At 41.4% G+C, this 15,634-nt stretch overlaps 1 protein-coding gene across 3 annotated transcripts in view; it reads right to left on the bottom strand.

The window, feature by feature from the left end:
- UVRAG (UV radiation resistance associated) overlaps positions 1 to 15,634 on the bottom strand; it is a 94,761-nt gene that overhangs the window by 40,906 nt on the left and 38,221 nt on the right. For all 3 annotated transcript variants that reach the window (XM_040544621.1, XM_040544622.1, XM_040544623.1), the window contains exons 7-12: positions 12,091 to 12,196; positions 9,973 to 10,099; positions 7,908 to 7,992; positions 7,386 to 7,473; positions 6,754 to 6,814; positions 4,568 to 4,733 (exon numbers count right to left, since the gene is read on the bottom strand). In XM_040544621.1, coding sequence (XP_040400555.1) covers positions 4,568 to 4,733; positions 6,754 to 6,814; positions 7,386 to 7,473; positions 7,908 to 7,992; positions 9,973 to 10,099; positions 12,091 to 12,196 — 633 coding nt within the window. The remainder of the gene's footprint in view (positions 1 to 4,567; positions 4,734 to 6,753; positions 6,815 to 7,385; positions 7,474 to 7,907; positions 7,993 to 9,972; positions 10,100 to 12,090; positions 12,197 to 15,634) is intronic.

Below are 15,634 nucleotides of genomic sequence, written 5' to 3' on the forward strand. Positions count from 1 at the left end.
ATCCTTGAGGAGTCCAGAAGCATTCTGAAGATCTGACAAGGTCACCTGCATTTCCTGTCTGCTGCGGTCTTCTGTTGCTACAAGACTGCCTCAGCCTGGTGAAAGATGACCTGGTTTTAATTATTCAGACATTTGCCACTTACCAAACGGGCTACAGCAATGAAAGAAAACCAGGCTTTAAGCCTTTGGCAGCCACAGAACTGCAGCAAAATTAAAGTATATGTAATAATATAAGAGGTTGGATGCATTCAGATGTTGTTTCCAGATCAAGTCAGGTGCCAGCAGTGCTCCATGATCCTGGCTCAGCTACTTCTGCAATACCCACCTAAACATCACAATAAAAAATAACAACTAATTATAATCTTCTGGCACACTTGAAGTTCACTACAATAATGAAGCTGACCTCCAGAAAAAGAAAAAAAAAAAGACTACTTAGGGGTCATGACCCATCATCACAGAAATATCCAGAAAGTTTCTTCAGGATCATACCTATCACTACAAGCTGCAAACAGGGTACACAACTTTAATCCTAATTTCTGTAAGAACCCAGTAACACAATGATAGACAGATGTTCCCTATGTTTAGTGACAACAGAAAGTGTTCAGGGGGGACAAGAATTAGCATAATTTAAAAAAGGTGCAGAACAGACAATTCCAACTAGGCACATCAGTGGACAACCATGAAACAACCTGCCACTTTTATTATGCCATCCCCACTCTTATGCTATTTCATCAGAAATGAAAAACGCTGATAATCTACACAGGTTTGCTTCAAAACAATACTTCAATTGCTGCTCAATAATTTTACAGAGAGTTATGCAGAAATTAAAGCAGCTATTTTTTTTCAGGACAAACAGCTTTAACTGTTCTCATTAGCCTGTCCTTCTGAATCTTGATTTTAGTCACTAGACAGTACTGACCGTCAAAGCTGTCTACTTGAGCTTTTTAATCTACTTGAGCCAAACCCCAGGTAATTGGCAGTATGCTCAACGTCACTCCTCCTTAAGCTGCTTCACGTAACTGCTTGGTTCCTGAGGTAGCCTTTGAATGCAGCATCAGAGCTGTTTGTGTACACACATCTAACAGAGAAGAGTCCTTGAAAATCTTTTCAAAGATTTAGTATGAATGAAAATGTAAAAATACAACAGAAATAATTGCTCTGAAAATGCATTTCACTTGCCCAGACACACACAAGCTAAAAGAAGGGTGTTTGAACTCTGAAGAGTATGGCTTTTCTTTGGTAAGCATACGTACGTCCAAGCTGTCTAATGTGATTTGATGAAATTAGTATTCTATTCTTAAATCTTCAACTGGCAGGTTGTACAAGAGTCATGTGAAATTTCAATTATAAAATAACGAAATCAAGTAGCTTTGAGTCAATGCAGAAGCTAAAAATACTCCCAAACAGATGACATAAATGTATGCTTCTGTACTCACTTTACTTCTGTACTCACTCTAAAAGGAACAAGGAGACCGATACTGTCTAAAAAGATTCAGTAGCTCCCAGCTTGCAAAATGAAGACATTTACCTTGTAAGATTTTAGCTCGTATCGCTAGAAGAGACCTGAGGGAACACTATCTAAAAACCTTATGACAAAGGCAGCAACACCAACGTAGACAAGTCTTGCTCCAGACATATCACCCCTTATTTTTTTTAATTGGAAACTGTGCTTTATTTAAAAATCTGGGAACAGGCTAACAGAAGCGTTAAATGCAGGGCTTGACAGACTGCATCAGAGCATGTCACAAATAGTTTGATTTCAGCATTCTTACCAGGTTTATGAGAACAAGATGAAGTGCTATGTTCCTATTCTGCAAGAACAGTACCAAGGAATTGAAGTAGGGTATTAAGCATGTTTGCCACTGGAGGTAGGAACATGCTGCTCTGCTAACTAGCTTAGATTTAGGAGTTCCGCATCCATAATTTCCTTTGAAATCTTTCAGAATCCAGAACTTTTGGGAAGGGTACTCGTTCCTCTTAGATATTTGATGTACTCTGAAGGTTTTGAAAGAGACCATTGAAGAAATGCGAGCTGTTTACTGAAAGTTGTACTCTTTCCTTACCTTGGTTCAGAAAGTCATATTACGGGAGAAAACTTACAGCATTTTAGTAGTATCAAAATAAGTTAATGGAATACAGAGAGAAAAGCTATCAAACAGGTAATTAATACTAATATCTACAAGACCATATATTATACACCACTGGCATGTATTCCCTATCTGGTTCCACCATCAGTAATGGGGCCAAATGGAAGAGAAGTTTTCACCACAGCCTCCTACTTCTGTACATTCTTTAGTACCAACATAACTGTAATGGCAGCACACAAAACTGAAGGCTTCCGCGAGAATCTTGTGACTTAAGTGGCCTTGTTCATTCAGGCAAACAGATCTGAGGCGGATAAAATATTCCCCAAATGTAACTTACATTCTGAAAGCTCTCAAAATGCTTGACCAGCTTATTAGAAGGACTTTAAAAAGCTGTTGCAGAAAGTTGAAAGATGAGTGAAGTAATACACTCATAATACAGTATAACATTAAAAACAAACACACGTACTTATGAAATTTCTCTTGAATGAAAACATCAGCTATTTCCCCCAGTACCCAATTTTTTAAAGCTCTTAATATGAATTCGGGGCAACCCCGAAGTCCAAAAAAAAGTATTAAGCCAAATAAAATGCTTAATCTAGTAAATAATTACGATGCAATGTGTTGTAATAAAGATTGAGTACACAGAAAACCTCACTGTAATTACTCAACAGTTTACATTGGAGTTAGAAAAGCTGTTTAAGGACAGGTTACTGAAGTAAAGAAATTTAATAATGCACGTTAATTGCTATGCTCTATTCAGTTAGGAGCACATGAGAAACATGAGCTATTAGTTTAGGAAGAAAACTGCCAGTTCAGACATTTGAGGTTTTCTATAGCAACTCAAGTCCTCTGAGAGCTGGCAGGATTGACTCTCCAATAGCTGGGAAGAGAAGACCTCAAGCAGGAGCTAATCCTGAAAAAATCTTGCAGAACACAGGTAAATGGCCCAATAGGGATTAATATACTTAGCTAAACTTTCTCCTTTTCAGAAACTGTTGTGAAATAAAGTATAAAGTCATGAGGGTTTGGAAGGCTCCAGCCAAAAGGACTAAACCTTCCACTTTGTCTCGGACAACAGGAAATTGGTTTAATCTTTATACACCCACACACAGACAGCTCTACTCCTCAGAAATGTGTTTTCCAGATATAAACGTTCTAGCTTGATACCCATCTGAAAGTGATGAACAGGCAAGAGGACGATCATATGCTTAGAGAAGTAAAGCTGAAGCTAAACACGTTAACGTTCTATTAAGTTATTAAAATGGTATCAAAGATTTCTTGGATAACTTACCCCAAAATCGTTTGCAGAACAATTACTATAGTCCATATTTTATCACGTCAGAACAGTTAAAGCTCAGCAACAGCTTAACTCTCGAGGCAAGTTACCTCAGCTGTCCTGCCAAAGGTCACTGAGCTTCAAAAAGAAATCAGACACTTCCAAGCATCCCAAACCTCCCAGTTATGCACAGTATGAAAAGACCCTTCCATTTCGACTGGGACTTGTAAGAAATGCTGTTAAAAATACTAAAATACTTTGATTGTACGCATCCTAAGAGATCAAGAAATTGAGGCAATAGAGACAGCAATTTTCTACAAGTTAATTTTCCTCCAGCCATTTCTTTTGCTCATTTCTCCAAATCTTGCAAATGAAAAACAAAGTTACTGGTGCTGCAAGCCTGACTTTGCAACCGCCCACAGAGACACAGAGGATCGGAGTGGAGCAGCTGGTCTCCCGCAGCTGGTCAGCACTGCATTCCTTTGAGTTCTGTGGTTGCAGGCTACAAAGTGGAGCTTAACCAGTAATTGCCACTATTTTCATATTTGAGCACACAGGTGGAAAGACAGTGGGAAAACAGGCAAGGTGCCAAAACGCAGGAGGCATTCGGGGAGTGGATTTAAGGACAGCAAGACAGCTTCCCAGCAGCTTAACAATAACAATAACCTAGATCCATGTTGAAAGACAATGATTATAGACCAGATGAAAAACTCTTCGTTGAATATTAAGTTGACTTATTAGTAGGTAACAATTCACAAAACTCTTTCCTAACTGTTTAAAAAGTCCTCCGTGCTAAAGACAGCTATTTATTTTGTCGCGTATCAAGCAGTACAGCAGCACCTGCAGCAACTCCCCACTGAAGGCTGCTTCTGGTGTCTGCAGCTTATTCCCATAGCCAGTAGAGAAATACAAAAGGCAAGTTTTCCAATCAGAAGCCACAACTTACCTACAAGGTCCACTAGTTAAGTTTTTCTATCATTATTAGATGCCTAATCAATAGCATTTGGCTCTCAGTAGATGTAGAACGACAAAACTGGACTATAATTAGCTCACAGGAACTCAGAAACTCCTGTCCCACACCTACTGAACACAGTACCAAATAACTTCATAATCAGTATCCCATCACAGTACCCCAAACTGTTCAAGTTTAGGTGTTTTTTGTTGTTTTGAAGAAAGTACATAAGTATATTTACGGCGTACTTACTCTCGTTCTTTCTCTGTCAATTTGTCATTGATGTTATCTTTGATTGTAGACCTGGAGCCCTTGTGGATTATGGGATACCTGAGTGGCACTTGTAAGAAGTAGGATATCATTGAAACCAAATGAGCGGTGTAGCCCAGGGCAACAGCAATGCTCCCATCATCTTTTGCTGTCAATAATAATAAAAAAAATCCATTAAATACATCAGTTGAATCTCAGTACAGACTCAGCACTTCATGAAGTTGTCAGAAGTTATAACATACAAACAGACACAAATGAAACAAATTTAGACTGCTTTATAATTATTTTCAGTTCACCATTTGCCTCTTATTAAAGGTAACAAAATGGCTGATGACATATCCTCCTTCCAATTTTACACTTTTGAAGCTTAAAGTTACTCTTCCCAAAGTTTGGTTGGGTCAGGGAGGGTAAAGAAGAGATGGAAAAGTGGGAAGAAATCCCAAGACATAATTCAAGACTGAAACTTTCTGCACTTCTCAATATGCAGGTGACATATTATCAGGGTCAGAAAAAAGCTGCATTCCTCCATAGCTTTACTCATTAGAGAGATCAGTTGCAGAGAGACCGACCCCAGGTTCTGCACACTGTTGTCTGGCAGTAAGTCGAAGAAGTTAGATTAACCCATTGTTTTAAAGTGTCATTTTTAATTTGACATTTAAGGTTGCAGCCTTAAAGCTTCACCTGCTGGGAATACACAGGTCTTGAGATTCAAATTACATCCTTTCTAGAATCCAAACACTAGCCACGTAAAGGCTTCTCCTTTCTGATTCAGTTTTTCCTTCCCCTCCTCTTTATAAGTGAACACACCAATACAAACACCACAACAGAATCATCCCTACTGACAAGGGAGTCCCGGGCAATTAACTGAGGGCACTCTAAGAAAGCTTTTAATGATGCTCAACAACATCTGAAATCATGCTGACTTCTAGAACAAGAGATGATATGTGGATTTAAATGTTAAATCCTTTTAAAAAAGGATTTTGTTAAACATTCAACCTTTGAAGCAACACTATTTTTGCAAATAAAATCACTGATACTTGAGATGCCTGACTTCTTAAAATATTTTCTAAGAGTCTGAACTAAGACACAGCAAGTTAGACAACTCTGTATTTCACTAATTTGAATGCCGAGTACTTCTTCCCTGTAAAACAGTATTTCCAGAGACTTTGATAGAGAATTAGTCATTCTTTTGTAAGGAGTTAATATCAGTAAACTGAAAACAGGCCAAGAGACACACACCACTGCCTTCTCAAGAATTACAGAACTGAATTCATTCTCACAGGTGCAACCAAGAAAACAAATTAATGTGTTAAACATTATTCCTCCATTATTCTAGCATTCAATATGCCCGCTGTTAGTTCAAATTAACTCCTCTCGGATGCCTTTAAAGAGTTAGATAATTGAGGTTTTTGCCCAAGAAACCATATGACTGGCAGAGTGAACAAGTACTAAGAGCAAGAAATTCCCAAGGGGATTTTTAACAAAGTTCCAATTCACGTCCAACACCTACAGATGAATGCACGCAGTTACCTGTATGACCCTTACACAGGCAGGCATATGGATTTGCTTCTGCAAAAAGATGATGTGCAAAGTTACAGTAGAAGCTGACTTGTAAAATCCTGCCACACCACAGCAGGAATTAGTGTCAGGAAGCTAAGTCATATTTATGCAAGATGTTTATTGGGTAAGTTCATCAGCAACCGCAACAAACTAAATGGAGATTTATGCACATCGCCTGAGCACTATTTATAGATTGAAACTAGGAAAAACGCAATTTTTTTCCCCCTAGAATCACTGAGTTCAGAAGGCAGCTCTAGAAATTGCCTATTCCTACCCCTCTGCTCTTAGCAGGATAAGCTACAGCAGGTTGCCAAGGACCGCAGGCTGGGCTCTGAGCATTTCCAAGAAAGGAGGCTCCACATCCTCTCTGGATAACCTGCTGCAGTGTATCACTAATTATACTTTGAATACAGAAGTACTTTAAGAGTCAGTTCCTAGCTAGCATGAAGGAAGTTTCTAAGAATAAATAATGAGCAAGCTTTCTTCCAGTCCAGACCTTTCCAATCAGAAATGTGGATCCTTAGCCATAATTACTATCAGTTTACTTAATTTTATCATGTTTAGAAGCAGTGTCAACTGTGAGAACCAAGTTAAGAATATCCAGCTACCTTGAAAGTCTTCAGAATTAGGAAGCTTGACTCCACAAACAAAGTAATCCTTTTGATCATTCTGCAAGTTTAAAATCAACAATGAAAAGTGAGAATGGGACAACAACAGCCAGAAAATAGAAGCCTGTAAAAAACCCAATGACAACAAAGCATCTCGTAAAGAAAAACTAAATATTCAATGAAACCCAGACAGACTGAGATAATGGTTTAGTAACATTTGAATTATTTGAAAAGTAAATGCAACTTTTTTTTTTCTTAAAGGAAGAGCTTTACCTTAATTCATTGCAGAAAAAGGTTTAGGCGCTCTATATTTTGACATCTGTTTTTGTGCACTCTAGTAAAGTTCAGCTAGCCTACTGTCAAGGTTACTTTAAATAATTACATACAAAGTGGCAAGTATCCATTAAGTTACAGTTATATACATTCTGCTCTTACAGCTGAGGCTATTTGAATGATGCTGGCATAAGTCCTCTCCGTGTGAGGTTTACAACTTAAGGACCAAATCCAAGAAAAAGTTGTAAAAAGCAATACGAGGGAAAAGTTTGATCCTACAGAAAAGCAAGGTTTGTTCCAGGTGTGAAACGAACTTCCTGTTTACATCAAATACACATTTTAGACCATCTGAAACATACCAGATCAATAGGGTAGATGTAAGACAGCTCCGACAGCAACTGCTTGCATCGAATGGTCTGCTGGGCATTTGTCTTCAAAAACAGCTCTCTGCAGGGGAAAAGAAACCAAAATCATTAGCTTCTTGGAAAGCTTTAAGTAAAGCTATCAACCCCAATCACCCCCACCCCCTTCAAAAAGGCAATTCTACAAGGATGGCTAAAGAGACAAAACAACATTTCATTTTCAGTTTTATATTATAGGCATATTTGGACTACAACAATTAACCATTACAAAGCAGTGCTTCACCAAAATAGACGTACGTTCTATCATAGCCTACACATGCAGGAGAGCCCGTTTCCATCTCTTCTAGACTTGCTACTGTTAATTATCACTTTCGATAACTACAAACTGTAGCAGAGAGGTCTTAACAGAAGTTTTAGGGCAACAATAAGGAAGAATTTGGTGCAACAGAAGTCCCTTCTGAAACCTGTATGCCTTTCCTGATTGCAGACTAGTGGAAAAAAAATCATGGGTCCTTTTACCTCTTAGCAGTGCATTCTTTTCTTAATTCATGCAGAGATTCATTATGCTCTTGAAGCTTCTGGTACTCAGTCTCAAACGCATTTTCTATATGAGGAAACAGGAAAAACAATTAGCATCAAATATTTTCTTCAATCTGAAGCTGTAAGAGTAGATACCGACACAAGCATTGGCACTAACCCTCCATTTAGTCTCAGGTGCCCATTTGCTGTGACATGCTGCCAAGCTGGGGAATGACAGTGCAGGAGGAGGCACACCTGTCTTCGTGCACCATACACCATTCACCAGCCAAGCACAACCTATGAAAGCTCATTCTCCTTTTACACCTGTTCCCTTCACGTCCACAGTAGTAGGGTAACTCCGTTAAGGCAGCTCAAGTACCGGCACTGGCAGAGTTAAGCAAACAACACGCATTTCATTTTCAGTAGCGACTCTTTATTTTGGACTCTACTGGGAATTCAAAGGTCCTGCAACAAGATCAGCCAGCCACGTAGTTTGGTTGCTGGTGAGCTCCAACCAAGACAACCTCATAGAGTTTTACTGTAGGACACTTTCAGAGTAAAATAAAATGCCAAGACGACCAAGCATTTCACCTTTCACTTACGTAATAAGCCATTAAGATTGATTTTTGTCTTCCAACACGTAAAATGGGATCTTAGACTAACAGGTACATTAAAATCCCTTGTGACATTAAAATATGGCTGCATGCCACTGTTTACTGCATTACAGTGCAACTCTTCTCATTTTCTTCAAAAAATTAATTAAGCACAGTTTTAAGGCTGCTTTAGAGAGGTGTCACGTTAAGAAATTATTTAGAGGCAGAATACAAGAATGCGCTGTCCAGAATTCAGTATAACAGATGGTGTAGAGTTTCTATCTGACTGTAAAATTTATCTAAATAAAAGTAGAAACACTTTAAAGCTTGACCAAAAAAAAGAAAAAAGACAAAACAGCACCTTCACTTTGATCACCATCATCATAATTTAGTGTAGTGGTTTTATGTGGCAAGGTTTTGGTAGCAGGGGGCTGCAGGGGCAGCCTCTGTGAGCATAGCCCAGCAGCTGCCCCATGTCAGATAAAGGGCAGTTTCAGCTGAACCTGAAGAGACCCATCGCTGGCCAGAGCCGAGCCAGTGAGAGATGTCTGCGCCTCTGTGAGAGCAGATTTAAGAAAAACTGCTGTGCTGCAGCAGCTGGGAGAGTGGGGAGTGAGAAGAAGCCCTGTAGCCACCTAGGTCAGTGCAGGAGGGCAGGAGGTGCTCCAGGCACGCAGCACAAGTTCCCCTGCAGCGTGTGAAGAGGCCCCTGGCGGAGCAGGCTGTCCCCCTGCAGCCCATGGGTCCCACACGGAGCAGATCTCCACGCTGCAGCCCAGGGAGGAGCCCCCAGTGGAGCAGGTGGATGTGGCCTGGAGGAGGCTGCGGCCCATGGAGAGCCCCGGCAGAGGCGGGGGATGTGGGGGGAGCTGCCACCCATGGGGGACCCGTGCTGGAGCGGTTTGCTCCTGGGGGATGGACTCTGTGGTACAGAGCCATGTGGGAGCAGTTCTGGAGGAGCTGCAGCCTGTGGGCAGCCCCGCAGGCTCAGTTCGGGAAGGACGGCATCCCGTGGGAGGGACCCCACAGGGAGCAGGGGCAGAGAGGGACCGAGAAGGAGCAGCGGAGATGAAGGGTCAGGGACTGACCGCAGCCCCCATTGCCCATTCCCCTGAGCCACTCAGGAGGAGGAGGTGGAAGAGGGTGGGTGAGGGGAAGGTATTATTACTTTGCTTTTGTTTCTCACTGCTCTAGCCTGTTTGTAATAGGTAATAAATTATTTTAATCTTCCTACGCTGAGTCTGTTTTGCCCATAACGATAATTGTTAAGTGATCTCCCTGTCCTTAACTCAAACCTCAAGCCCTTTCCATCCTATTTTCTTCCCCTTTCCCTTTGAGGAGGGGGAGTGAGCGAGTGATTGTGGTGGAGCCCAGCTGCCCAGCTGGGTAAAACCACCACAGCTAGGCTACTATGCTTCTGATCAGTGGATTATGAACACCTGCAACAGAAGCAGTAACATTTGTACACTCACCTCGGTCATGCAAAGTATTCTTTTCCTTATGCAATGAGGCTACTTCGTGACCAAGGGCCTTCCTCTGTCTCTCCAGTTCATTACGTAGCACCAGGATCTTCAGCTGTAAACATTCACTCTCCTTTTTCTATTGGAAGAAAAACAGACTTTAAGTAAATATAAAAAAAATTTTATTTAACTTTTTCTTCACATAACTAGTTCTGTAAAAGGGATGAGAGGAGGAAAGGGAAAAGTAGGACAAGACTAGTGTCTGCCAGACTAGGAAGTGAGACAACAGATAAGGAGGGACCCTAATCATTTTGCTACTTTGGATGGAGAAAACCTCAGCTTTGGTCTGTTTTGTTCGTCCTACAGGACATCTCTTCTCCAGTGCTCAGTGATGTAGCCTGGCCCAGGGCTGAAATAAAGAGATGGAGATGCAGCAGGAAATTTCCACAGGATAAGTATGTGGACAGTAACAGCAGAGTGCTAACAGCACAAGAATTCCCTGGCAAAGGGCTTGGTAACAAGAGAGGAGCTGAGCAATGAGGAGCCTGGGCTAAATTGAGATATGGAGCAGGAAAAAGGCTGGAAGTGTCTGAGCTGCGCTATTAAATTCTGTTCCCAGCTTCAGAGAGATGAGAAAAAAGGATCCACATGGGAAGAACACAGAGCAGCAAACAGATTATGTCATTATGCACAGTTATGTTAGAAGGATCCCTCCTTTAAAAGTTAAGGCTTTTTTTTTCCTGTGTCTTTAAAATAATCATTTTTTTCTTTGATGCGTTTTCTTCACTAAGAAATTACGCTTCCAAGTACAGTGAAGTAGAATTTTCTTCTATTAAAGGGTGGGTTGGTTTTCTTGTTTGGTTGTTTTTTTTTGGGGGGGCGATGGGGAGAATATAGTTCTTCTTTAATCTTTTTTCGCCCCACCATTTTCAGTTTGGAACACTTATTAAGAATAACTGAAGACCGATTCAAAATGGAAAAAGAAAATTTGCATCCCTCCAGTCCAGCCATATCCCTGGACAGAGCTCAAAACGTGAAGGGGCAGCCAGACATCGCTGCGAGCGTGGCTTCTGCAAGCAGCACCAGACACTGTCACTTCGTGTAACGCCGCCAGCTTTCACTTTTTCCCAGCAGCTAATGGAGATAATGTTACTTCAACGCTAACTGCATGAGAAAAAGGCAGCTCTTCCTGAACTCTTCCCTCTCCTTCTTATTTGCTTGAGTTACACATGTGCGCCCAGCCTTCTGGTTCAAGGCTCCAGCAGGAAACGTGACTCAGTATTAAGGAATGAAGCTATAGCTCACCCATTTATAAAGAGGGATGGAAGCCCAGGAAGAGTTTTGACTACTAAACAAAGGAGAAGTGGGTAATCATTTCCTTACACCACGTGCCATTTCACTAAGAAGCTGTATCATGCATTATCAGTGTCATTTCTGGTTCTAACATTGTTCATGTAGTTTTGCTCCACATATTTATAAGGGAAAAGCCTTCATATGGAAAGGCGAGGATATCCATAACTGGAAAAAGATTATGAAGATGATTAAAAGCTTTTTAGCAGCCAAGATACCACCAGAAGGCAAACAAGCTCCAGGTTGGAGTCACTGACAGGAGATGTTATATTGCTCTTAAGGGAGTTGACTTCATCTACAATGCAGCACTGCAATTAAGGGTTTTCCCCACTCTTCCATTTTATCAAACCCTTAATTTAGTTTGACACATCTTAAACCTAGCTGAGTACACTATGTTTTTGCATAGGGAGCAGGGTACAACAAGACGCAGATAGTAGATTCATTCCACTTTACATCCACCACAAGAACCCATCAAGATTTATCACTAAAAGTTTGATTTTCCTAATATAACTTATATTTCCTGTGCAGTTTTTATGCTTTTAGAGTATCAAAGCAATTGATATACAGCTAAAGTAGCACAAGCAATCTATAAACCCATCTGAGTAGCTCACACAAATCTGAAATCCGCTACATTACACTTCTCAGTTAAGTTTCCATTTGAAATGCCAGGTTTAAGTAAAGATCTTACATGCATGTTTTTTAAAAAACGCAGTTTTATGGTCAGTACATCATGGTGCTTCAACAAGCCCGCAGAATAAGATTTTAAGTGATCAAACTTACCAGTTCATTGCTTGTCGATGTACATCTCAGCTTTTCTTCAATCTCCCTTCCTATTTTCTGAACGGTTACCTGAGTCTGTTTAATTGCACACTGGGCTCTGTGAAGCCTGTAAAGAGAAGTCACAGCTGTTACTAAAGGTCCCCCACACATCCCAGTGTGGAACACACCAGGCACGTCAAAAACAGCCGAGGCAATGGGAATTTGGATTGCCAGGTTCGATTTTGAAATGAATGAGACGTTAAAAGAGGAGCTATAACTTACACATTTTACAAATAAGTGGTCAAAGCAAACCAGCAAGTCACTAAATTCAATCAAGTGACAGATGTCTTTCATTTGTCTAACTCAATAGATAATGCAAAGCAATAATTATAGGGTTCTCGTGTAATATTTAAGCTGTAACACAATGCATAGAGTGAAGACATGGGTACACGGCAGTTACCGTGAGCATCATTAACATGGGCCAACTTTAAAATAAAGCGCAAACATCCCTGAGATAACACAGAGGTACCCAAGTCGAAAGCACGAGGTCCACTTTTCCTATTCACAGCTTTACAATTAATTTCTTCTCCATTTCTTAGACCGTTATTCAGGCAGCCCTGGTGCTGGAATAAGAATTTAACTCTGCTAAGGCCCGGTCCGAACAGCAAAAAAGCAGTCAGAGAATCCCACGGCACGAAGTTAACATTTGGCCGGGCAAACACAGCCAACGGACCAAGCCTGTTCCAATACAAGCTTTAATGACCACCTCTGCTTAGCCAAAATTAAACTCTGCCTTATAGGAACACTTAATTTTTACTAAAAGGAAGGAAAGGAAGGCTGCACGTTTTCTGTGAGCCAAGGACCAAGGCGCTGCAGTATATAGAAGAGGCTGCTCAGCTCCTTCCTTATACATTTTCTAATACCTTCCAGATTTATGAGCAATCGAGGCATTGCTATTTAAAGTTTTTGGCGAGCGGTTTTTAATGGTCTGTACGCAGTTAGGTCGAGATAGCCAGCCTACATGCTTCAAGTGTGAGTAACCCCAAAGTATTGCCCCTCTCATACTGCCTCCCTTCATCACCCTACCTTTAGGCAACAGCAGACATTAGGGATTAGTTTAACCAGCAGGAAGACGTCATCAAAACCAGCTAGCCCAGCAAACCAGTACACGGAGAGGAGATAATACATGGACAACAGGGAAGAATTAGTGCTAGTGATATTAAACAAGGTCATTACCAATTCGGACTCTTGCATGTTATGCAAGAATATTCATGGTGAATACATTAAATCCAGAGCTACCTTTAGTTCCTTCACGCCATTGCTTTTCCTGAACACCACCCTCTGAAGTAGATTTTAGTTTCTTATTATAATAAAGGGTTGGAAATGAGGAGACATTTCTTCTCAGCAAGAGCGGTCAGGCACTGGGACGGGTTGCCCAGGGAGGTGGTGGAGTCCCCGTCCCTGGGGGTGTTCAAGGAAAGATTGGACGTGGTGCTTGGGGACATGGTTTGGTGGGTGACATTGGTGGTAGGGGGATGGTTGGACCAGATGATCTTGGAGGTATCTTCTAACCCTAATGCTTCTAGGATTCTCAGACTGTTCTGAAGATAGGCTCTTACGATCGTTTGGGGGTAGCTGTTCCCCACCTAAATCACATACAAAGCAGCATGGCTCTGCTGACTGCTACAGGGCTGGGGGCTTAAAAATACATATTAATAAAAATAAGAGAGACTGCTGAGGCCAACAGCACTGGCTAACCTAAAGGCTCAGTCCCACATCATGAATAGAGCCCTGGGACCTCCTGCAGCTGCACCAAAGCATCTTGAGGCTGTTGGCTACACAACACGTGCTTACACAGGTTAAAACCAAGGCTTGCTGCTCATCCCAAACGTCACCCAGGGCTCTGCTGCCACGTCACACAGCAGGGCTTAGGTTTCCTACTCCAACAGTTTCCAGACTGCCCTTTTGCAAAGGTCTGGAATGTTTTCTTTCCAGACATTAGGAATTCTTACCTAAAGGTAAGATGTATATGGAAAGAGCAATAACCGAGTGAAACGTACCTTTCCCTTTCCTTCATCCAATTTTACACTGGAAGAGCATTCTCATCAAGTCTGCTAGGCAATCAAGAAAGCACCATGGTAGTCTCAACATCACTCCACTTAGGTAGCAAAATCCCACTGCTGAGAAGCCTTCTGCTCGTTGAAAGAGTATTTATGAAACTAAATAAGTTGTTAGAGGGTCACCTTCCGTATCACTTTCTTTGATCAATGCTCAGCTAACAACCTACAGTTTTGTAACACCCAAGTACAAGGAACACATAGATATCTGGGATGACTCTCACACCAGTGCATACCGTAGGATGCTTCTTTATTTTTTAATAATCCCTACCTAAAAGTATATTCCCAACCTTGAGACTGCTGTACAGACTAATTCAGCAATCAAGCCTGTTTTTAATAAATGTTTTTTTTATTATTATTATTAAATGGTTCTCTTTTTAAGCCAAATAACATCCTGACGTTCCTTGCAAGATTAAAAGTGTCCTACAGTTAAACTCGGCTGCCTTGATGCCAAATAGAGCCATTTACACTGAGTCAACCAGTATCAGCAAGTTTTCGTTCCTGCAGCCTCTGTATGCGAACTGCTGTCCCGAGAACTTTAAAACGGTAACAGAAAGGTCACAGCCACATCTGAAGTTCAGCCTTCCAAGATGCAAATTTCAGGGACTTCATGTCACAAAAGCAAGAACAGTCAGAAATCTTCTTTCTCCAGCCGAAAAAAAAGCAGCCCACATGGAAATCTGCGGTCATCCGACTGCAGGATCACAAGCTAAGCCTGAAGAACATCAACTGGAAAATTTGTCTGTCATCTTCACAGGCACAATAGGCTTTGGAGGAATAAATTATGCCTGCACCAATGAACAGAGATCACCAAGTTTAGGCCATAAATCTGGATTAGAAGTTAGATATAATTAGCAGAGAGAAGTTTCAACACTAATTGTCCACATATTGTTTCCATTTCTAGCCTGAGCGCACGTCCAAAGCTACGGGCTGAAGTTAGCACAGTCTGTGCCTTGAGTGCAATCCGCCCGGGTTTAGTAATCGACAGCTCCGAGCCAACCGATGGCATAACCTGCGTGCTATCAGCCAAGGCAGGATTCTTCCTACATCGTTTAAGAGGGAGTTTTAGTATTATTGTTATTAAAATTAGCACTTACACAGCACTTTAAGAGCTAATTCTGAGCTTCGAGAGGCCACTGCTGGCCTGCTATCAAATTTCCTTCAGTGGTCAGGAAAGCCAAGCCGGTTACAGCAGAAATGCAGGTCTTTCTAAAGAGAGCTTAGCCAACAGTGTCGTCATTCTGCGCCTGCAGGCTGCTCTGGTGTCCCTGCAGCAGCTCACGGCCATGGTCAGCCAGCAGCAGAGTCAGAGGGACATAACCGTGGCAGATTTACTGCTGTAGCTTGGGGCCCCGAAAGCTGCTGCGTAGTTGTCCAAGCTCAGGTGAGTCCCACGCTGCTGCCTGGGGAAGCTCTGAAATCAAAGCAAACGTTAAAATTCCTTGCAG

Source organism: Cygnus olor, chromosome 1 (genome assembly GCF_009769625.2).
Source record: "Cygnus olor isolate bCygOlo1 chromosome 1, bCygOlo1.pri.v2, whole genome shotgun sequence".
NCBI lineage: Eukaryota > Metazoa > Chordata > Aves > Anseriformes > Anatidae > Cygnus > Cygnus olor.